This window comes from Ovis aries, chromosome 2 (genome assembly GCF_016772045.2).
Source record: "Ovis aries strain OAR_USU_Benz2616 breed Rambouillet chromosome 2, ARS-UI_Ramb_v3.0, whole genome shotgun sequence".
In the NCBI taxonomy this organism is placed as follows: Eukaryota; Metazoa; Chordata; class Mammalia; order Artiodactyla; family Bovidae; genus Ovis; species Ovis aries.
Window position 1 is genome coordinate 114,911,333 of NC_056055.1, and position 24,182 is coordinate 114,935,514.

At 42.1% G+C, this 24,182-nt stretch overlaps 1 protein-coding gene across 8 annotated transcripts in view; it reads left to right on the forward strand.

Annotated features, from left to right (window-relative positions):
- Positions 1-24,182, forward strand: part of PLEKHB2 (pleckstrin homology domain containing B2) — a 51,202-nt gene that overhangs the window by 220 nt on the left and 26,800 nt on the right. For 3 of the 8 annotated variants that reach the window (XM_060409602.1, XM_060409603.1, XM_060409604.1), the window contains exons 1-4: positions 1,178-8,343; positions 13,503-13,547; positions 15,199-15,351; positions 16,671-16,773. In XM_060409602.1, the coding sequence (XP_060265585.1) occupies positions 8,256-8,343; positions 13,503-13,547; positions 15,199-15,351; positions 16,671-16,773 (389 nt within the window). In that variant the 5' untranslated portion in view covers positions 1,178-8,255. Of the gene's footprint in view, positions 1-1,177; positions 8,344-13,502; positions 13,548-15,198; positions 15,352-16,670; positions 16,774-24,182 lie in introns of those variants that run through there. The other 5 variants (XM_004004480.6, XM_012130171.5, XM_042243589.2 and 2 more) reach the window with 2 other exon arrangements.

The window sequence follows — 24,182 nt, forward strand, 5'->3', positions numbered from 1 at the left end:
CTCTGGAAAGGCCCATCCGCGCCCCCCAGCCCCGCCCGAGCCCTTCCTCTCCCCTTCCTTTCTCCTCCATGTCACCCTCTTTCTCTGCTTCCCTCCTTCCCCCGGGCCCTCCCAAGCTTGTCCAAGAGCCGCCGCCCTCGCCTCCTCCAAGCGGACCCCCCTTCCAGACCGTCGCGCTCCGCCCCTCCGATCCCTCGGAGCCTCCCCTATAGCCGTCCGCCTGTGTCTTCTCCACAGGAAACCCCCCTCCCTTCGTCCCTTTTTTCTCTCCTTCTGGAGCCTCCCTTGGAGCTGCGCGACCGCGCCCCATCCGAGTTGACCCCTCAGCGGCTCCTTCCCTCTCTCCCTAGAGCCTCCTCTGGAGCCGCCCGGCCTGCTGGACAGCTCCTGCTGCTGCCCCCCTTCCTGCAGGTGCCCCCCGCCGGCCCGCTGCCCATCTGCAGTGTGGGCGCAGAACTCCACCCCTGCTGCCCCGCCAGCCCAGGGGATTTGGACTCTTTGGTTCTCCTCACACCTGGAGGTCTCGTCCTCCTTAAGAAGGAGTCTGGAGTGGCATTGAAGCTTTGCGCTCGCGTGTGGGGCCCTTCTCCGCTTGGTTTCATCTACTCTCGGTTTTGCAGTGTCTTAGTTTTTAGGTGCTCCTAGTTGCATTATGTCTTTTTTTGACAGATTGTCTCACCTGCCAGTTACATTAGGAATCTCAGAGCTCAGGGGTTTTTTGTTCTTTTAACTCAAAGGTAGAGTAGCTTACACAGGAACGTGTTTATAAATGACCGAATAGTAAAATTCCAGGTTTCCGGGGTGAGCGGGGGAAAGGAATGAGGTGAGACGGTCACAGTATAAAAAAAAATCTAGGGGGACATAGTTAATTTTAAATCATGTTGGAATTGACTCCTGAGAAGCTCTCGTTTTTTTTTTAATGTCTTTTCTGTCTAGGACGGGGTAGAGCCACTGCCAGAGGGAGCAGCGCTTTTGTCTATAAAGGAAAGGAAGTTCCTGGGTCTTGTTGAACTTTGAGGAGACCAGTTCCAGTGCAGGAAGTGACTTGTCTCAGTTACGAAGGGAGGGGGAATTAGGGCCCCGAGCTACTTACCTGTTAACTACCTGTTTGTTTACGACCCTTAATGTTTGTCTGACAAATAATGACCAAAGTACAATAGAAGTGTTACGTGCATGTGCAGCAAGACTGCTCCTGCAGCTGGTTTTCTTGTGCTCAGCACGTCCCCTCGGCCCAGGAAGTTCTTAACCCTGGGCTGGGTTGGACTGGTCTGACGGTTATTGATAGAAGGTGGTTGTTGGGGAGAGAGCTGGGCAGGTGCTTGTCTGGTCTTCCCTGTGATTAGTGTTTACTCTTGTTGGTAGTGATGACTTAAGTAATGCCCCGGCCCTTCCCCCAACTCCCCCTCAAATCTCTTGAGAGCAGGAATCAAACATATGTTGCAGGATTATCCTGGCAGGTGAGAGTGTCTGGCACAATATAGGTGGTCAGTAAATGCTTACTGAAGGAGATTGCAGAAAAGAACTCAGAACCTAATGCCGTTTCTTTACTAGCATGTTTTTAATGGTGTTAGCATATTCTGCAAGTAAGTAGCCTGATAATCTCAGGGACTGAATTTGTGAAATGTGTAAGTGGTGTGGAAAGAACAGATACCTTCTTGAGGTAGTCATATTACTTCTTGGGAAAATAGAGGTTTTTCTTGATTTCACTCTAGAAGGTTTGCTGCTGTACTTACCAGGTTGCTATCCTACATTAATATTTGGGTTCTTTCTCCTGTCCTGTTTTTTTGTTTCTTACTGAATGTCTAAAGAAATTAAAGAATTACTTTATTAGTGTCAGTAACTACCAAAAACTGTTGAGTAAAATTAACTGTTAAAAATGTTACAAAAGGACTTCCCTGGTGGTCCAGTGGCTAAGACTCTGCACTCCCAATGCACGGGTTGGGGTTCAATCCCTGGTCAAAGAACTAGATCCACATGCTGCAACTAAAGATCCTGCACGCGGCAATAAAAATGAAGATGGAAGATCGTGCCTGCCACAGCTAAGACTGGTGCAGCCAAACAAATATTCTTTGAAAAGTTACAAAAAGTGGGCTGGTTGAATCAGTCCTATTTTATTGGCTGTATATCTGCTTCTGAATTTGATCCTGAGTACAGAGTATTGAACTTTCTTGCCTCTTTGTTTTAGTCTGTCTGTCCTTTGATGGGTGCTTGTATTGGATTTGTTATTAAAAATTGATCAGTATGTAAAATGGCCAACACCAAATATGAACTGACCTCTGAATGATAATAGATTACCCAATCCTTGTCCCCTGTGTTGTTTTGGAGTCCTTGAAGAACAAAGTTTTCCTTCCTTTGGTAAGGAAGTAATTTTACAGCTAAAATACTAGTTCCTCTGAAAGTGAAAGTGTTAGTCACTCAGTCGTGTCCAACTCTTATGGGATCCCATGGATTGTCTCCTCTGTCCATGGGATTTTCCGGACAAGAATACTGGAGTGGGTTGCCATTCCCTTCTCCAGGGGATCTTCCCTACCCAGGGTCTCCTGCATTGCAAGCAGACTCTTTACCGGCTGAGCCACCAGGGAAGCCCCTAGTAGGTAAATTTCCTGATAATCTCAGGGAGTGAATTTGTGAAATGTGTAGGTACAGAATGAACAGATACCACTTTTTAAAAAATTTTGTCCAGCTGTGCAACTGTGGGATCTTAGTTCCCCAGCCAGAGATTGAACTGCTCTTGGCAGTGAGAGCTTGGAGTCTTAATCACTGGACTGTGAGGGAAGTCTCCAGATACCACTCTTGAGGTAGTCATATTCCTTGGAAAGGTAGACAGTGCTAACTAAATAAGCCAGGTAAAGTGGGCTTTTAGTCAGAACTGTCAGATTCCAAAGGCAATATTCTTTCCAACTTTTAAATTGGTCCCCTTTAAGATTCAATGATTTTTAAAGTGATTTGAGTTCATATTCAAAGTGACTTGAGTAATTCCCTGGCAGTCCAGTGGTTAGGGCTGGGTGCTCTCACTGCCCCAAGGTTGGGGTGAGGGCAGGGTGTGTGTTCTGGGTTTGATCTCTAGATGGGGAAGGAACTAAGATCCCATAAGGCAAGAGGTGCGCCCCCCAAAAAATGAAATGTTGAATATGATTTGTATTTTTAAAACTTTTTGTAGATTTTATTGGTATGTGAGTAAGGTGGCTATTTTGCAGCTAGTTTGCTGGTAGGTATTCTGTCCTGTAGAACTCTACTCCTGTAGAGTTTTAGTTTATGCATTAGATCCTACTTCAGGGTATAGCTTCCCTGGTGGCTCAGAAGGTAAAGAATCTGCCTGCTGTGTAGGAGACGTGGGTTTGATCCCTGGGTGGGGAAGATCCCCTGGAGAAGAGAATGGCAACCCCCTCCAGTATTCTTTCCTGGAGAATCCCATGGATAGAGGAGCCTGGCAGGCTACAGTCCGTGAAGTCACAAAGAGTCAGACACGATTGAGCGATTAAGCGCTTGTGTGCGTGTGCACACACACAAACACACACGGAAAGTGAAATTCAGCAAGGTATGTCAGAAAGCTATTACTGTTTCTTCAGAGACTGATTTAGTTAGGTATTCTGGGAAGGGTTTTTTGGTTTATGTTTTTTTTTTTTTTTCCCCCTTCTACTGTGTGTTCAAATTTTGACAGCCAGGGGCATCTTAGTAAGTCTCCTAAGCCATTTGAGAAGCAGCCTCATGTGCTTCTGTCTTCTAGAATGTTTCGGGCAAATTTTAGGTGGATGGTGAGGAAATAATAGCAAAAATAGTAGTAATAATTGCTGTGGGAGTAGCTACCATTTGTTGGTTTTAGTAACTGTCACACACTATGCAAGCACAAGCTATTTTACCCAATTTTCGAAACATCTTATCCAAGTAGGAATTAGTATTCTCACTTTATAGATGAAGAAACTAAGCCTTGGAAAAGCTAAGTAACTTGCCCAAGGTGATTTATAAGTGATTGAGCCAGGATTTAAACGCAGTTCTTTTGACTTCAAACCCTGTACTCTGAAGCATTAGGTTCTATGAATTTTTTAAAAGCATATTATCAGAATCATACTTTATGATTTTTGATTCCTAAAAATATAACAAGTTTCCCCCTCCATTTTGAAAACAAAGAACTATTAGAAGGAAGGTTCAGGTAAATGCTGTTCATTTAGGGATTAAAAAAAATTAAGAATAATAAAAATTATTGCCTACATGTTCACATTTATCAAAATAATGTATATACATAAATTGAAAATCCAAATAGCACTTTAAACCTAAGAGTGAAAAACCCACTCCCTTTCCATTAACTAGAGACAACTAGTTTTTTTAGCTGCCTTTTTTATGTTTGAGATATAGTAACATTGCTATTGATTTAGATGTAATCTTTGACTTCCTGCCATGGAGGACTTTTGCCTCCTGTAAACACACTTTTTGAGTTTACCAGAGTCTCTTAGATAATGTCAGTTTCTGTCCCTTTCCACTGTCCTCCAATCTGGACTGGTTTCTTTTCTGGGCCTGTGGCACAGTTATCTTCCTGTGACCTTCCTTCACCTTCATCCTGGGCATTTTCTTTCCCTTTGTTCATTATTGGCTCCCTAGTTCCTCTCTTATTATGGTGGAATACGTTCTTCACTAGGTTCTGGAAACAGAGTCGGGTGCATGGAAGGTAAATCTTAAGTCTTTGAGCATGTGTGTAAATGTCCTTATTTTATCTATTTGATTAATAATTCGGTATGGAATTCTGGCTTGAAAATAATTTTCTCTCAGCATTTTGAAGATACGGATTCATCGCCTTCTGGCTTCCAGTATTGTTGATAAAAATGTCCTTATGCTTTGTTTATCCATTATGTGACTCTGCGACGCCCACCCCCGCCCCCCCCCTGGAAGTTTTAAGTTCTATTTTTTGTCTGTAGAGTCTGCAGTTTCAATTAAATCTTACTGAGGATCTTTTAAAATTCATCTTGCTGGACACTCAGTGAAGCTTTTGTGTCTAGAAATGCATTGTCATCTTCTGGAAAATGTTTGTATAGTATTTTTTCTACTTTTTTCCAGTGGTTTATTTATGTAACTCTCTTGTAAGCAGGATGCTTTATAACCAGGTTATCCTTTATTGTTTTCATTTCTTGGCCTTTTTTTTTTCCCTTTTCAGAGGGAGTTCTCCCATTATAATCTTTTATGCTCTTGTATTTTAGATTTGATTCATCATTTTAAACTGAGAGCTCTGAATGTTTATATTTTAGAACATTTTGTTGTTTGGCTACAATATTGTGTGTCATTTCTCTGGTAACAGTATTAGGTTGGTGCAAATGTAGTTGCGGTTTCAGACCATGAATTTTAAATCATTATAACTAGGCTCAAATACATCTTTATTAATCAAAATAGAAACCATTGCAATCAGCACATTTTTGTCAATGAGAAATAAGTTTGTTCATTCCTGTGGCATAAAAAAATCCATGCTTCTGGATTCGATGAACTCTTGGAAAACATTTTCTGCCTCCTCCTGGTTGTGGAAGCGTTTTCCTTGCAAAAAACTGTCGAGATGCATGAAGAATGGTAGTTGGTTGGCAAGAGGTCGGGTGAATATGGCGCAAGGGGCAAAACTTCGTAGGCCAATTCATTCAACTTTTGAAGCGTTGGTTGTGTGACATGCAGTTGGGTGTTGTCGCGGAGAAGAGTTGGGCCCTTCCTGTTGATGACTGTGGGACAGTTGTCAGTGCACCTCACCGATTTGCTGAGTATACTTCTCAGATGTAATGGTTTCGCTAGAATTCAGGAAACTGTAGTGGATCATACTGGCAGCAGATTGCCAAACAGTGACCTTGACCTTTTTTTGGTGTAAGTCTGGCTTTGGATGTGCTTTGAAACTGGTTCTTGGTCCACCAACTGAGCTGGTCTTCACCATTTGTATAAAATCCACTTTTTGTCACATGTCACAATCAGGTTGCGAAATTGTTTATTGTTGCTGTGTACAGTAAGAGAAGACAAACACTTCAAGCGTTTTTTTGGTTTGTGGTCAGCTTATGAGGCACCCACTTATTGAGCTTTTTTGCCTTTCCATTTTGCTTCAAATGCCTAATGACTGTAGAGTGGTCGATGTTGAGTTCTTTGGCTACTTATTCTGTAGTTTTAAGAGGATCAGCTTCAGTAATGGCTCGCAGTTGGTCATTATCAACTTCTCATGGGTAGCCACTGCATTCCTCATCTTCAAGACTCTCATCTCTTTTGCAAAATTTCTTGAACCACCATTGCACTGTACATTCATTAGCAGTTCCTGGGCCAGATGGGTTGTTGATGTTTCGAGTTGTCTTCACTATTTTATGACCTATTGTGAACTCGAGTAAGAAAATGGCTTGAATTTGCTTTTTGTCTAACATCATTTCCATGGTCTAAAATAAATATAAAATAAACAGCAAGTAATGAGTCATTAGCCAAAAAACATAAATTGAGAAATTCATATTAAAATGATGTATAACTTAATTATTTTTATTTAAGGATGTATTCCAATATCAAATGGCAAAGTTCAACAGTGAAAAACTGTAGTTACTTTTTCACCAACGTAATAACTTTCTTAAAAGTTTTCCTTTGCTCCCTGCAGTTGTTTCTAATTCCTGTGAAAGTGTCAGTTTTTTTTTTTCTAATCTTATATTTTTTAGTCTCTTATCTCGAGGCTTCCTCAGATGCCTGAACATACATGCTGTGCTCAGACTCTCAGTCAGATCCTACTCTCTGTAGCCATATTGATGGTAGCCCACTAGGCACCTCTGTTCAAAAGATTCTCCTGGCAAGAATACTGGAGTAGGGTGCCACTCCAGGGGATATTCCTACTCCAGGGTGTCTTTCCAACCCAGGGATCAAACCCGTGTCTCTTATATCTCCTGCATTGGTAGGCGAATTCTTTACCACCAGCACTACCTGCGAAGCCCGAACACACATGCTGTTTCTACTTAAGATGTTAAAAATACTGCCTGGAGGTTTGTGTGTTTGTTTAAAGTTTACTACTTGGTGAGCTTTCTTCTAGGGTTTTAGGCAGAGGTCAGTTGTTTTATAGAAAAAAATTTTTTTTCAGTATTAATGAGCCTTGGGCTGTGGCCTTTGCCCACACCTGAAGAGTCTGGGAGTTAAGAAAAGGAAGAGAACAGGAAGTTCAGGATGTTCACTTACTCTGTTACTCCTCTAAGTGTGGCATCTCACTTCCAGTCTGAGCTATCCCTGATGTCACCAAGAGTAGATAAATCCTCTGTGTTTCAGCCTTTCCAGAAAGGAAATCCTCAGGATTGGGGAGGATAGTAGCCTGGATGTGTTAGAGGGCCTAGTGACTCTTCTTAAAGACTTTCAGTAAATTCTAATAATCTCCCCCACCTTTAGAATTATCTCATATTTCTAAATCCTGAATCTTCACAGTGTTCTGTGACTAGGGTTGGCTTGCTGTGTTTTGATTGTTAGCACATGAAAAGCAGAGAAAGCTAAATTTTATATTTATTAGTTACTACTTGTTCATTTACTTTAGACCTTTCACTATGTTCTTAGCAGCTCATCTGCTTTTGTTTCTGTTGCCATTCTTTTTGCCTTTGTGGATTTATGCAACTAAAATTCATTTCATGAGAAAGCAGATTAGGTGTTTAATTTGTCATTAATGTTGAAAATAGCAAAGCAGTCCAGGAGGGGTGATCTTTACATTATTAATAGATTGTTTGTCTTGGATTCTCATTTTAATGTCACTGTTGCGTTTTCTCTCTTTGAAACTAACTCTCATGTGAATTGAAGTGTTTAGTGACAAGAAATATGGACTTGAAGAAATATTTCTAAATACTGTGGATGGGAAAATGGGAAGATGGATATTTAAAGTCTGCCTTTTTTTCCTTTTCCCTTCTGAGCACTGAGTTGGTCTAGGCTGATGATGGACCTGTTTTGGGCAGTGGCATGTGAATGCTTTACAAGGCTGAGGGCAAGTAGGCTGAGTGATGGGCAGTATCCCTCCTCCTCCGCTCTGTGATCAGGGCTCAGGATATGCTGGAGGAGCTTGGCAGGGGACAGACTCTAGATAAAAAGATGTAGCTGTGGTCCAGCATTGGTAAGGTGGGTCATTTAGGAGCAGATGAAGCAGCTGCTCCTGTTTATGTACTTGTTACCTTGGTGTCTCTTATTTATGCGGCTCAGTGTTGGGGTCTGTATTGTGTTATGTCTCACTTATAGGTTGGGAGCCAGAGGTTGAGGATGCTCCTGCTATTGAGGCACTATGCTCCGCATAGTGGTGTGACATGGTACCTGACAGAAGAGGCTGGCAGACACAAAGGAAGCACACCTCTTTAATGGAGATAAAGAGCTTGTTTTTTAAGTTTTTGGATGGTTTGTAGCCTGTTCCTGCAGTCTTCTCTGCTGCCTGTGTTTCAGTACATTTGAGTCCTTAACTCAGAACTCTAGACGTTTTGTCTTAAAAAGGAAATTCTAACATTTTAGGCTGTAAATAACAAATATCTCTTACTGTTAATGCTGTAACTTTGAGTTATTTAGTAAGGGGAAGGAATTACACAAATCAAATAGTTTGACCTGTTTTTTGTAACCACCATCCCCTTCATTGTGAAATTGAAGTCACAGTGTATGTTTTCTCAGGCACATTCTATAGTGATGTGGCTGTATGGTTTTAATCATTTTTATACTTAGGATGCCTTTTAGCCTCAGTTGGTTTTAATGAACTGTAATTACTGTTTTCACATTGGCACTTGTGTTGTCACAGTTTGGCCATTAAATAGCCTTTCTTTAGCTGGTTGACTTTTTTCCTGAGAGCACCTTTGTTTTTTTGACAGTAAGACATCTTAGGCACATCTTGAGGTATCTTGTCCCTGAATTGTAACCAGCTCATTTTCAAGGAGTACAGGTTCCTTTTAGAGGAGACCAGTATTAGAGATAAATACCTGGGCATGTAAGACTGTCCATGTAATGACTAAGGGTAGACAGGGTGATGCCAGGTAAGAAGCTACCTGAGTCTGCAGAACAGTTACCGTTTTTCAAAAAGTAATGAGTTTCTGTTGCTAATTTCAGTTTAAGTTTCTTTCTACCTTGTAATAATCTACCTTTCCCTTTCTTCATTTGTTTTGAACTATTTAGCCATGCCAGAGGTACATTTATAATGTTGTCCTATCTATGTAGAATTTTTTTTTTTTCCGTTTTATTCCTGTTTTAAATCTTGCCTCAAGTGGCCTGAAATTGATTTCCAAGTTGGGTTTTCAGTTTTCTCTTGTTGACATCCCCTTGAGTCACATCTACCTGAAAAGTGAAAGAAACCCAGCCTCACCCCCAAGCAAATGTCAAAGAAAACGTAGGCGCGACATCTGGCAACTCGAATGCTAATGTATGCAGTTAGTAAATAACTGGCAACTTCTTGGCCCTTAAGGAGCTCTCTTTTTACTCTTCCCTTTCCTGGGTGCTAGTGGGTCCAGGATGTGAATGGTCAGTTCACATGTGAATGGCTCCCAGTACCTACAGGTAATTTTTGGCCTAATCCGAACTATTTTCCTTTTCACATGAAAAGGAAAATAAACGAGTTTCTGTTAACGATTGTAGGAAGTTTTAGTATAAATATCCAGGCTTTGGCATGAGTGAATACCCTTCAGTTTTATGTTTTGGGGTAATAATATCATTGCAGAGATGTGATGGCATCTGTAACATCCATCCCCTGTCTTTTTAACTTCCAAGTTTAATCTTTTTCTTCCATTGGAGTGTCAACTAGCATGAAAGCTGGGCTTTTGGCTTGGTCACTGCTTTATCCTTAGTGTGTGCTGCAAGGCTAGGCACACATCAGATATTCAAAGAATATTTGTTGAATGAAAATATAATAGTATTATTTCTCTGCCTCAAATGCTTTTGGAAGTAAATGATTGTTTCAGGGATGTTACAGGCCACCTGTAACATTCTTTTGGCACCAGGGACTGTTTCCGTGGAGTAGCGGCCAGCAGGCTATGGGTAGCAGGCTCTGCTTATCTGCCACCCACCTCCTGCTGTGTCACAGACCACACCAGTCTGCTTCCTGGGGGTTGGGACCCTTATTATAGGCTGCAAGTTTCAGAAAAATAGTTCAACTCAGTTTAAGTAATGATGAAACCCATCATTTTGCTTAATGGAAAGCCTTGCATTAGCGGGAATTTTCCTGGTCGGATGAGTCAGTGGCTCAGCAGTTAGCACTGCCTTCTCAACAGTCAGCTGCCTCGGGCGTGTAACCTCATCAGCAGCAGCAGTAAGCAGCATGCACATCCTCTGGGAGAAGGAAGAGACTGACTTTGTGCATCTAGTTCATCTGAGACTGTATGTTTGAGTACCTAAATGTGGGAGAGAAAGATGAAAAAACATCTTTTCTTTCTTGGTGAGGACAAGCAGCATGAATTGGCAAAAACTTCCGGGAGACTAAGAACATTCATTTTGAAGACGCTGAAGTGTAGGATGACTTGTGAGCTGTACTTAGGCATGGGAAACATTAAACAAGGGAGAGCTCATTTGTTCCTTTGAGGTGGCTACTTGGGCTTGTGCTCCGTTTTGCCAACCTTCCAAAACTTATGTCTTAAGAGAATACCTAAAAATGCTAAAGTAGAAAACAAAAGTAGCTCATAAGTTCAGCTTCCAAGTAGTATCTGTTGATGTGTTCAGTCCCTGGCCTGGGAAGATCCCACGTGCCGCGGGGAGCTTAAGCCTGTGTGTCACGACTGCTGAGGCCATGCTCTGAGCCCGTAGGCTGCAGCTACGGCGCCTGTGTGCCAGGAGCGCTGCAGCCCGCACCCCAGAACCCGTGCTCCCCGAGAGGAGAGTAGCCCCTGCTCACCACACATAGAGAGAACCCTCAGGCAGCAGTGAACCCAGTGCAGCCAAGAATTAAATAAATGAAATGATACAACATTTGCAAGTTGTTTTTAAAAACTTGAATAGTACAGAAAGTTGTAATAGGCCTGAGTATTCACCCTCTTTTCTGACGCTCAGCATTGCCCATTCCTCTCCTCAGAGGTACACATTATTAACAGTTTTATGATACCTTCCAGAAAGCAGTTGTGCTGGTTGACGCCGGCTCTGTGTGTTCATTAGCACATGCTGTTCTGCTGCAGCCCTTTCCACATCTGTATGATGATCCGCCATGTGTGGAGGGGCCTCTGGTTGGGGACAGTGTTATGCATATGTGGGTGAAACTGCATGTGTGTATCAGGGAGGCATATTCCTGGTGACGGTGAGGTTGCTAGGTCAGAGTGTATGAATATTTAAAGTTTGGATGGATATTGTCAGATTCTCCTCCCAAAAGATTACCGCAGTTTTCATTCCTGACATTATGCTTTCTCCTTTCTGGGTATCATAGTTTCTTTCATTTGTGGCCCTATAATAGGTAACGTTGTTAACTTGTGATTTGGATTTTGTTATTTGAATTGAGAGAGAAATGGAGCAGCTTTTGAGTTTTTTGCCCATTCATGTTTCTTTTTCTCTGAACTGTCAAATGATTGCTGTTTCTGTTGTCAGTCGGCTTTGTAAGTGAAGGAAGGTTAACTCACTGCTGCCATGTGTATGGTTGTAAAATGTATTTTTCTTAGTCTTTTATTGGTCTTCTTTAGTTTTGCCACTCAGATTTTTATTTTTATGGAGTTAAAGTTATTAGACTTTTTTTTTTTTTTGGTGAGTTCTGCTCTTTGAGTTTTTTGTTCTGCTCTGACCTGGCCACTCGACCGGCTGACACCCATGCACGCCCAGCTGTAACTGGGCTATGTAAAGTCATTAGGGCACACCTAGAGAAGGCAATGGCCGCCCACGCCAGTGCTCTTGCCTGGAAAATCCCATGGACGGAGGAGCCTGGTGGGCTGCAGTCCATGGGGTCGCTAAGAGTAGGGCATGACTGAGCGACTTCACTTTCACTTTTCACTTTCATGCATTGGAGAAGGAAATGGCAACCCACTCCAGTGTTCTTGCCTGGAGAATCCCCAGGGACTGGGGAGACTAGTGGGCCGCCGTCTGTGGGGTCGCACAGGGTTGGACATGACTGAAGCGACTTAGCAACAACAGCAGCAGGGTACACCCAGGGTAGGGTTTAGGCAGCTGGACCCCAGAGCCCCACCATTCCAGGCATGTTAGGAGAAGTCACAAGTTCTTGACAAAGCTGAATCTTTGTGTTCTGGAGCTGCTTTATGTCTATTAGACCTAAGTGGAGTTAGACTTAGTAAGGTGGGCAGGATTGTTGTTTTTCAGTTGCCAAGTTCTGTCTGACTCTTTGACTCCACGGACTGCAGCATTCGAGGCCTCCCTGTCTCTCACCATCTCTGGAATTTGCCCAAGTTCCTGTCCATTGAATCGGTGATGCCATCCCACCATCTCAGCTCTGTTGCCCTCTTCTCCTTCTGCCTTCAATCTTTCCCAGCTTCAGGGTCTTTTCCAATGAGTTGGCTGTTTGCATCAGGTGGCCAAAGTATTGGAGTTTCAGTATCAGTCTTACTTTTAAAAAGGTGGGCAGGGTGCTGAGGCTAAAAACTAGAATGTATGTGTCGGGGGTTGTATTGGCCCAGTTAACGAGGTATTAAGTAAATTCCAGATGGCCAGTGACATAAAATGACTTTGGTCCTTTACCTAGCTGAACGGAGTAAGGACAGAGAGACCAAAACAACTGTGATTTTGTGATATGATAAGAAACATATGAACTTCTAAAATGTTGGCATTTTCTGAGAGATTAGAGGCATTAGGAGTTGTTTTTTTTTGTTTTTTCTTTAGTTCACAATAAATCCCTTTCAATCATACCTGAGTTTATACTAATGAGATGACTCTTGGTGTGGGGTGCACCTAGGTGACGTAAGGATGGGGCTGGTTGCCAGAGGAACCAAGCTTGTTATGAGAAGGTTAGAACTTTCAACCCCATTCCTGGACCTCCAGAGATGGCAGAGAGACTGCCGCTTAATCACCAGTGTCCAGTGATATAATCATAGCTACCTAATGGAATCTCCTTAGGAACCCATAAGTGACAGAGTTTGAATGGTCACCTGGAGATGCTGGGAAGTGGTGCCTGGAGAGGCAGTGGAAGCTCTGCTTGCACACTTCATCGCATCCATTTGGCTGTTCCTGAGTTGAATCCTTTTATAATAAACAAAATTGTAAAGTGCTTTCCTGAGTTCTGTGAGCCATAGCAGATTATTGAATCTCAGGAAGGGGTCAATATATATATGAATTTGTATGTATAAATAAGTCAATTTATATGTATCAATCTCCCGATTTATACATCAGAAATACAATAGGCCTAGGACTTTTCTTTAAAGTGGGAGCACTCTTGTGGGACTGAACCTTTAAGCTGTGAGGTCTGATGCTCACTCCACATAGTCAGTGTTGGAATCCACCTGAATCAGTAGGCATCCAATTGGTGTCCTGAGAATTGGAGAATTGGTTACTGGTATGGAAAAACCACACACATTTGGTGTCAGAAGTGAGTAAAAACAGCTCATATGGGTCATTTCTCTTTTCTGAATATGATTTTGAACCTGCCTGTTTTTTTTCTGTAGGTGAGAAAATGGCATTTGTGAAGAGTGGATGGTTGCTGCGACAGAGTAAGTATAGGACATGAGCCCCTTGGTCTGGGTTTAGAGTTGCCTTAGGACTCATCTTTTATTTCTGTGGCTGATACTGCTGACATTTACAAACAAATAACAAAGTCTTATTAATGCTGTTGCTCTGGATTTCCTCTTGCAGATTTTTAGATTTCTGTGAACTGTTTTTCTGCACACATGAAGCTTCTTCTTGCTTGCTTCCTTGACAGAAACCAGGGGATAGTAGTCCCTGCTGGTTTTTCTTACTAGCATTCTCTATTATTAATGGCTGACCTGAGGTTCTTAAGTCTACCCAAGCTGAGCTGGTATATTACTATGACGGTATTGCTTACTTTGTAGGAAATAGCTGTCTCATCCTAGGAATTGAACAGTGATGAGATTCTGAAATACTGGAGTCTTCAATTATAGATTAAGATTTGATCTGAGGGAGTGCATTTACCTAAAGCCGAATCTTTTTTTTATCTCCTAAAGGACTCTGGAGAAGAGACTCAGTTCTTTCCCTGTGAGATTGAGTTCATTTTCTTGGACTCATCTCTGTGGGCCTGACAGTCGGGTTTAGGATTCTGCAGTTGGGGCTTTGACGGCAGCTGTGGTGCTTGGCTGGCACTCCCCAGCCTTGTGATCACACCTGTCTATATTTGGGTGGCTCTCTTCAGTAGTTTTTGCACAGCTCAGGCGCTGCCAATCAAATAGATGCTGGATGCCAGTTATTTATCAATTTGGGCAAGTGCTGTAGTTGCCCCTCTCAGCAAGGTGGGTGCTTGATAGTGGTAAAAGAAACTCGGAAGGCTGCTGTGATGAGCATTCTTTTGATACCTGCAGTGGACATGGGAGATATGGAGAGGCACATGCAATCGAATTTGTGCACGTTTGGCCTGGAATTGGGATCTATAGGAACAAAAGATGTAGCTGTTAAGTATAGATGTGGTGCGGGGATGACTTAGTTTTCCTTTTTGGCTGACAAGGAAATGAGAATTTTGTGAAGTTAAATGCCTAGTCCAAGATTACAAATGAAAGGATGCATTCTCTCAAACTGATAGACTGTGATGGGTGCATGCTGGACGGGAGCCAGGCCCTGGGAGTGGAGGTGTCCAGTATCTGAGCCTGCCTCTGCATAGCCTCAGGCAGGGAGACTCTCCCACACTGGGGGCTGTAAGGGAAGGTGAATGTTAGAGAAAAGTATACATGAAAGTCTTTCAAGAAAAAGAAAGATATTTTCCGGAAGAGGAAGGTATTACTGTTACTTCTAAATAGAAAGTTTATAGTCCAACATTTTCTAATTGATCTAGCAGTTAGATACTACTCAGAAGGTTTAGATATACCACATGGAGAGTTAAATGCTAGACATATTTCATTAGCTCGAAATTTATTCAGCTTTTGTTTTCTTTTGTGTTTTGAAACTTAAGAGGCAGCGTTCTCAGTAGGAGTGGAATTGTCATCTTAGCGTGTGCTGCCTGCAACCCTGGTGCAGCATGAGTGTTCGTGCAGCCCGGGTCTGCTTCCACTTCGGTTTTGATAGACTGCCCTGGGCAGGCATATGCAGGGATACTTTTGGGGCAAGAGGAAAGTTTCTTTTGTTTCTGATACTTGTGAGTCAGAGGACAAAGTCCTTGCTTTTCCATTCAAAGCCAACATTTCCACTTTTTTTCAGGTACTATTTTGAAGCGCTGGAAGAAGAATTGGTTTGACCTGTGGTCAGATGGTCACCTGATCTATTATGATGACCAAACTCGGCAGAGTGTAGAAGATAAGGTCCACATGCCAGTGGACTGCATCAACATTCGCATGGGACATGAGTGTCGGGGTAAGTGGGCTTGCCGTGTCCAGCTTCTGTCACCTACCCTTCTCCATTCTTGGTGGGAGCGATTCCTCTTTCTTAGCCACTTTGCTTTCATTTACAGATCAAAGAAGGGCTTCATGTAGGAAGAGGTAGCCAGATGAAACCAGACCCCTGATTATAACCCGTATGCGTCGGCAGGTTAATTTTCTCCTCTGAATAGATCCATCAGTCCACATTTCTGTTCTCTCTCATGAAGAAAGTGGTGGAGAACTAAGGAATCAGAGTGCTGGGAACCCCAAGAAGGATGGAGCTACTCTAGGTAGTTTAGATTTTGTGACTCAGAAACTGGCTTACTGATAGCAGCTCCAGTCAGTTTCTTAAAAATCTGATGTCTTTCCTGGAGTTACCTCTTATATAAATTTTGAAGGAATAGTTTTTTAATAAGCACAGACTTTTCTAATTAATGGCATATGTGGACTTCTCTGTTTGTTTTCTTAGCTCTGGAGTAGAGTCCGCTGTAGTAACCATTGGTGTTGTAACATCCTGCCCATATAAGTTCTTGAAACACAAGTTTCTATGGACTAGTTGTTGAAATACTTACTTGAACCAGGCTCAGATATCATAGACCTTATACTTCTTGGTACACAGATACACTTTATTTCTTTTTCTGAGTTTTTCAGTTTGTTTTTAAAAAATATTTATTTTGGTTGTGTCGAGTCTTAGCTGCTGCACATGGGATCTTGGTTGCCGGGTATTTTGTTGCAGCATGCAAACTTCTCTAGTTGTGGTGAGCTGTAGAGTGTGTGGGCTTAGCAGTTGTGGCGTACAGTCTCTCTGGTTGTGCCACACGGGCTTTTGCTCGGGCTTAGTTGCCCCGTGGCATGTGGGATCTTAGTTCCCTAACCAGGAATCAAACCCCCATTCGCTGCATTGGAAGACAGGTTCTTAACCACTGGACCACCGGAGAAGTCCCAGAGACACTTGAACATCTGATTTCCGCTTCTAAAGCACTGATGTAGTTTGATGCTTCGTGTGACTAAAAGAAGTAAGTATTCTAGTGACTGATGCTCTGCAGCACTTTTCATTGTGCTTATTGTTCTGATGGCTGGCCTGTTCTGTGTGTCATCATATGTGGATGCCCTCTTGAAGGGGCTTACTTGTTTCTCCTACAGGCAGTCGAAATAGTACGGAGTAATGATTCACGTGTTTGGTTCTGTAGGGCAGAATAAAGATGTTTTATAATTACAGTGTTCTGAAGTACTGGTCCTTTGCTTATCTGAGCTGCTAAGAAGAAATCCTTGGGGGGAAAAAGTGGTGTTAATATTTCTGTATGTTTTTTATAGATATTCAGCCACCAGATGGGAAGCCAAAAGACTGTATGCTGCAGATTGTTTGCCGAGATGGAAAAACCATCAGTCTTTGTGCAGAAAGCACAGATGATTGTTTGTAAGTTTTTTCTGATGTGTTTAACTTAAAAAGTACTTTCTGTTTTAGCTTCCAGTTGCAGGAAGGGAAAAGAATAGGAGTTAAGTTTTTCTTTAGGCAGCATAATAAGTGACTTAGAGGTGTGTGAAAGGAATGTTAACAGTGTCTTAGTCGATATCTGATGCCCTGATGCTGGTTTCTGCCTCTGCAGAGCTGCTCATGCAGTGTGCTGATACAGTGAGTATGGCAGGAAGTATTAGATACCCTGGATTTGCGTTCTTTCCTCATTACTAGACGTGCACTGGATGTTGGGCATGGCTTAAGTGGGTTCTGAAATCTTGTGATTTTTTTGGCTGTGCTGCCTGGCTTGTGAGATATTAGTTCCCTAACCAGTAATGATGCTAAAGCTGAAACTCCAGTACTTTGGCCACCTCATGTGAAGAGTTGACTCATTGGAAAAGACTTTGATGCTGGGAGGGATTGGGATGCTGGGAGGGATTGGGGGCAGGAGGAGACGGGGACGACAGAGGATGAGATGGCTGGTTGGCATCACTGACTCGATGGACGCGAGTCTGAGTGAACTCCGGGAGATGGTGATGGACAGGGAGGCCTGGTGTGCTGTGATTCATGGGGTCGCAAAGAATCGGACACAACTGAGCGACTGAACTGACTGAACCAGTAATCAGACCTGGGCCCACAGCAGTGAGAATGCAGAATCCTAACCTGTGGACTAGCAAGGAATCACCATTAAATCCTGTTATTTTAATGTAAATGTCTTTTTAAATAGCACTGACATCTGTATAGCCTTTTCCCTCTTTTGATGGTTCTCACTTTAATTTGCTATCTCTGAAGAAAGAGTATAGAAATACAAGAAGGAAAGCCCAACTTTATTAATTCTCATCCCAGAACATCCCATACATAGCATTAATGTAGGATGAGAATCTTGAAAACGGATTTTTTTTTTCTGTCCACACTCTACCACTACCATAGGTTAACTCTGGACATTTTGAGAATTCATTAACAGAGATTATAATAATATTCCTGTATATTAAAATATTCATATGTATATGACATTTTTATAAAATCCAGGTGGCCAGTTTGTTAGAGTGTCTGACCCTGCATTTTACATATATGCTTATCCTCATTACAGGCATGCTGAACTTTTTAGTTTAAATGCCAGATGTTTCTTTTTTACATTCTTATTTATATTAGTGAATCATAAATGTCACTTTCTGGAAGAGATGTAGCTTTCATACAGACGAATGGAGACATGAACACATCAAGCCAGTTTGCTACTGTTTTATGAATTGGATCTCTGTGTATTTTTACTAGTCATCCTTTGACCTGGGCTCTGTGCTGACTGCTTTATATATGTTGTTTAATCCTCACTTTATAATGTAGGTGGTGGTTGTTCAGTCGCTCATTTGTGTCTGACTCTTTGTGACCCCATGGATGGCAGCACACCAGGCCTTCACTGTCACCCAGAGTTTGCTCAAACTCATGTCCATGAGTCGATGACTCCTGCTTTGTCTTTGCCACAATCAGAGTCTCTTCCAAGGAGTCACCTCTTTGCATCAGGTGGCCAAAGTATTGGAGCTTCAGCATCGGTCCTTCCAATGAATATTCCATGATATTGATTTCCTTTAGGAGTAACTGGTTTGATCTCCCTGCTGTCCAAGACACTCTCAAGATTCTTCTCTAGCACCACAGTTTGAAGCAACAGTTCTTCGGTGCTCAGCCTTCTTTATGGTCCAGCTCTCAGTCTGTACATGACTACTGGAAAAACCATACCTTTGACTAGATGGACCTTTGTTGACAAAGTGAGGTCTGTGCTTCTTAGTACGCTGTCTAGATTTGTCATAGCTTTCCTTCCAAAGACCAAGCATCTTTTAATTTCATGGCTGCAGTCACTGTCTGCACTGATTTTGGAGCCCAAGAAAATGAAATCTGATACTGTTTTACTTTTTCCCATTTATTTGCCATGAAGTAATGGGACTTACTCCTTGGAAGGAAAGTTACGACCAAGCTAGATAGAGTATTAAAAAACAGAGACATTACTTTGCTAACAAAGGCTAGTCGAGACTATGGTTTTCCAGTGGTCATGTATGGATGTGAGAGTTGGACTGTGAAGAAAGCTGAGCGCTGAAGAATTGATGCTTTTAAATTGTGGTGTCAGAGAAGACTCGAGAGTCCCTTGGACTGCAAGGAGATCCAACCAGTCCATCCTAAAGGAGATCAGTCCTGGGTGTTCATTGGAAGGACTGATGCTGAGGCTGAAACTCCAGTACGTTGGCCACCTCATGCAAAGAGTTGACTCATTGGAAAAGACCCTGATGCTGGGAGGGATTGAGGGCAGGAGGAGAAGGGGACGACAGAGGATGAGATGGCTGGATGGCATCACCGACTTGATGGACATGAATTTGGGTGAACTTTGGGAGTTGGTGATGGACAGGGAGGCCTGTCGTGCTGTGATTCATGGGGTTGCAGGGTCGGACACGACTGAGCGACTGAACTGAACAGAATGGGACTGGATGCCATGATGTTAGTTTTCTGAATGTTGAATTTTAAGCCAGCTTTTTTGCTCTCCTCTTTGATAGTTAACAAGAGACTCAAACAGGCTCTGTATCAACCTAGAGGGGTGGGATGGGGAAAGAGATCAGAGGGAGTTTCAAAGGGGAGGAGACACATATATACCTATGGCTGATTCATGTTGAGGTTTGACTGAAAACAACAAAATTCTATAAAGCAATTATCCTTCAATAAAAAGTTAATTAATTAAAAAAAATTCAAGAGGCTGTTTAGTTCCTTTTCACTTTCTGCCATTATAGTGGTATCATTTGCATATCTGAGGTTGTTGATATTTCTCCCAGCAACCTTAATTCCAGCTTGGGGTTCATCCAGACCAGCATTTTGCACGATGTAATCTGTATACAAGTTAAATAAGCAGCGTAGCAAAATACAGCCTTGCTGTACTTCTTTCCCAATTTTGAACCAGTCCATTGTTCCATGTCTGATTCTAACTGTTGCTTCTTGACCTGCATACAGGTTTCTCAGGAGACAGAAAAGGTGGTCTGGTATTCCCATCACTTTAATAATTTTCCAGGGTTTGTTGTGATGCACATGGTCAAAAACTTTCGTGTAGTCAATGAAGCAGAAGTAGATATTTTTCTGGAATTCCCTTGCTTTTTCTGTGAACCAATAGATGTTGGCAATTTGATCTCTGGTTCCTCTGCCTTTTCTAAATCTAGGTTGTACATCTGGAAATTCTGGGTTTACATACTGTTGAAGCATACTTTGAAGGATTTTTGAGCATTACCTTGCTAGCATGTGAAATGAGCACAATTGTTTGGTAGTTTGAACATTCTTTGGCATTGCCTTTCTTTGGGATTGGAATGAAAACTGACATTTTTCCAGTCCTGTGGTCACTACTGAGTTATCCCAATTTGCTGACGTATTGAGTGCATCATCTTTTAGGATTTTAAATAGCTCAACTGGAATTCCATACCTCTTCTAGCTTTTGTTCGTAGTAATGCTTCCTAAGGCCCACTTGACTTCACACTCCAGGATGTCTGGCTCTAGGTGAGTGACCATACTGTCGTGGTTATCTGGGTCATTAAGGCCGTTTTTGTACAGTTCTCTGTGTATTCTTGCCACCTCTTCTTAATATTGCCTCCTTTGTTAGGTCCAGACTGTTTCTGCACTTCATTGAGCCCATCTTTGCATGAAATGTTCCCTTGGTATCTCTAATTTTCTTGATGAGATCTCTGTAGTCTTCCCCATTCTACTGTTTTTCCTCTATTTCTTTGCATTTGTCACTTCAGAATGCTTTTTTATCTCTCCTTGTTACTCTCTGGAACTCTTCATTCAGTTGGGTATATATCTTTCGCTTTTTCCTTTTCCTTGTCTTCTTTTCTTAGCTATCTGCAAGGCTCCTTGGAACAACCACTTTGCCTTCTTGCATTTCTTTTCCTGTGGAATAGTTTTGGTCATTGTCTCCTGTGCAGTACTGCATCCATAGTTCTTCACGCACCCTGTCTACCAGATCTAATCCTTTGAATCTATTCATCACCTCCACTGTGTAATCATAAGTGATTTGATTTAGGTCATACCTGAGTGGAAGAAAATAGTTTTCCCCACTTTCTTCAATTTAAGCCTGAATTTTGCAATAAGGAGCTCATGATCTGAGCCACAGTCAGCTCCCTGTCTTGTTTTTGCTGACTGTATAGAGCTTCTCCTGCTTTGACCTTAAAGATTTCAATCAGTCTGATTTCGGTATTGACCATCTGGTGTTGTCCATGTGTAGAGTCATCTCTTGGGTTGTTGGAAGAAGGTGTTTGTCTTTATAGCCCTTTGTTCTTAACTGCTCTATTCTGCTGTGTGCTGAGATGTCGTGTGTGGACTGTTCCTTTAAGTAGTAGTGGAAAAAAACATGTAGAACTAAAATTTTAGAATAGTTTAATAACGAAACATGGGAGGTGTTGTCATAGAGGAGGGAGAAGAGTTAAAAATACACTGAAAGACTTGCCTTGTTTGGATTTGAAGAGCTAGGTGAGTCAGAGGAGGTTGTTTCTTAATCTGTATGGGAAAATAGAGGTTTATTAATATGTTGATTTTAAGCATCAGTTCTTCAGCACTCAGCCTTCTTTATGGTAATTCACATCCATACATGACTACTGGAAAAACCTTAGCTTTGACTAGATAGACCCTTTGTCAGCTAAATGATGTCTTATCTGCTTTTTATTATGCTGTCTAGCTTTGTCATAACTTTTCTTCCAAGGAGCAAGTGTTTTTTAATTTCATGGCTACAGTCACCATCCATAGTGATTTTGAAGCCCAAGAAAATAAAGTCTGTCTGTCAGTGTTGCCATTTTTCCCCCACCTATTTGCCATGAAGTTATGGGACCGGAGACCATGAGCTTATTAGTTTTTTGAATGCTGAATTTTTAAAAAATTAAATTTATTTTAATTGAACGATACTTGTTTTACAATATTGTGTTGTTTTCTGCCAATTATCAACATGAATCAACCATAGGTGTACTTATGTCCTCTGCCTGTTGAACCCCCGCTCCTGCCTCCCTCCCCATTCCACCCCTCTAGGTTGTTACAGAACCCTGTTTTTAAAACAGTTTTTTCACTCTCCTGTTTTACCTTCACCAACAGGCTCTTTAGTTCCTCTTCACTTGCTGGCATTAGGTTGGTGTCAGCTGCATATCTGAGGTGGTTGATGTTTGTGTTTCTCCCAGCACTCTTTTATCTATCTGCGGCTGTGCGGGGCCTTTGCTGCCGCCCTGGGGCTTTCTCTAGTTGTGGAGAGTGCGGGTTACTGTCCAGCTGTGGTGCGCGGGCTTCTCGCCGCAGTGGCTTCTCCTGTGTGAAGCATGTGTGCTGGCTCAGTCGCCTGGCACACGGGCTCAGTCGCTCCACCCGTGGCATGTGGGATCTTCCTGGAGCAGGGAGTGAACCCATATCCCCTGCATTGGCAGACAGATTCTCAACCACCAGACCACCTGGGAAGCCCTCTCCCAGCAGTCTTGACTCCAGCTTTGGATTCATCCACACCAGCGTTGTGCATAAGTTAAACAAGTACGGGTGACAACACACAGCCTTGACGCACTCCGTTCCCAGTATTAAGCCAGTCCACTGTTCCATGTCCAGTTCTAACGTTGCTTCTTGGTCTGCCTGCAGGGTTCTCAGGAGGCAGATAAGGTGGTCTAGTAGTCCCCTGTCTTTAAGAAATTTCAACAGTTTACTGATTTTAGGGTAGTCAGTGAAGCAGAAGTAGATGTTTTTTGAAATTCCTTTGCTTTTTATGATCCAGTGGATATTGGCAGTTTGATCACTGATTCCTCTGCCTTTTCTAAATCCAGCTTGTACATATGGAAGTTCTCAGTTCATGTACTGTTGAAGCCTAGCCTGAAAGATTTAGAGCATTAACTTGCTAGCATGTGAAATGAGTGCAATTGTATGGCTACCTTAGAATGGCTGTTACAAAAAGACAAAACATAAGTTGCTGGGTGAGGATGTGGAGAAAAGAATCCTGTGCACTTTTGGTGGGAATGTAAATTTGTGAAGCCACTATGGATAACAGTATGGAGGTTCCTCAAAAAAACAAAACTAGAACTAACGTATGATTCTGAAATGCCGCTTTTCAACATATGTTTGAAGGGGATTAAATGGTTGTGTTGATGAGATAGCCGCACCTTGTGTCTCTTGCATTAATCATAGTAGCCAACACATGGAAGCAGCTTAAGTGTCTGAAGAATGAATGAATTGATAAAATGATACATATACACACACACAGACTTGCACATGTGTGAGCAATGGACTGTTAATCAACTGTGGAAAAAGAAACGCTGCTTTCACAACAATATAAATGGATCCTGAGGGCCTTATGCTAAGTGAAGTAAGGCAGACAAAGAAAGAAAAATGACTGTATTTCTCATTAATGTGAAGAATCTAAAAAAGCCGGACATGACTGAACAACTAAGACTTTCATTTTCATAGAAGTGGAGAGTAGAATAGTGTTTACCAGTGGTTGAGGGAAATGATGAGATATTGAACAAAGGGTATAAGCTTCCAGCTGTAAGATGAGTAAGTTCTCGGCATCTCTTGTACAGCAGTGGTTATAATTAATGGTTCTGTTTCATATGCTTGAAAGTTAAGAGAGTAGATCTTAAATGTTATCACCAAAGAAGTAAAAAATTAATCAGATGTGTAGGGGTAGAGGTCCCTTATTGTAGCAATCAATTATGTCATATGTGATTCAGATCATCATACTGTACACCTTAAACTTAATTTGTTATATATCAGCTTCTCAAATACCAGCAATATTTTTAAGTGCAAAATATTGCTGACCTTCTGTATCTCATATGTGGAACTTTATGTAGCCATTTAAAAAATCAAATATTAATAGATCTATATATGTAACATGACCTGATAAATATAGGTTTCAGTTCACTTCAGTTCAGTTCAGTCACTCAGTCGTGTCTGACTTTGCAACCCCATGAATCGTAGCACACCAGGCCTCCCTATCCATTACCATCTCCTGGAGTTCACTCAAACTCACATCCATCGAGTCGGTGATGCCATCCAGCCATCTCATCCTCTGTCGTCCTCTTCTTCTCCTACCCCCAATCCCTCCCAGCATCAGAGTCTTTTCCAGTGAGTCAACTCTTCACATGAGGTGGCCAAAGTACTGGAGTTTCAGCTTTAGCATCATTCCTTCCAAAGAACACCCAGGACTGATCTCTTTTAGAATGGACTGGTTGTATGTCCTTGCAGTCCAAGGGACTCTCAAGAGTCTTCTCCAACACCACAGTTCAAAAGCATCAATTCTTCGGCGCTCAGCTTTCTTCACAGTCCAGTTCTCACATCCATACATGACTACTAGAAAAACCATAGCCTTGACTGTTTAGTGTAGTTAATTAAGC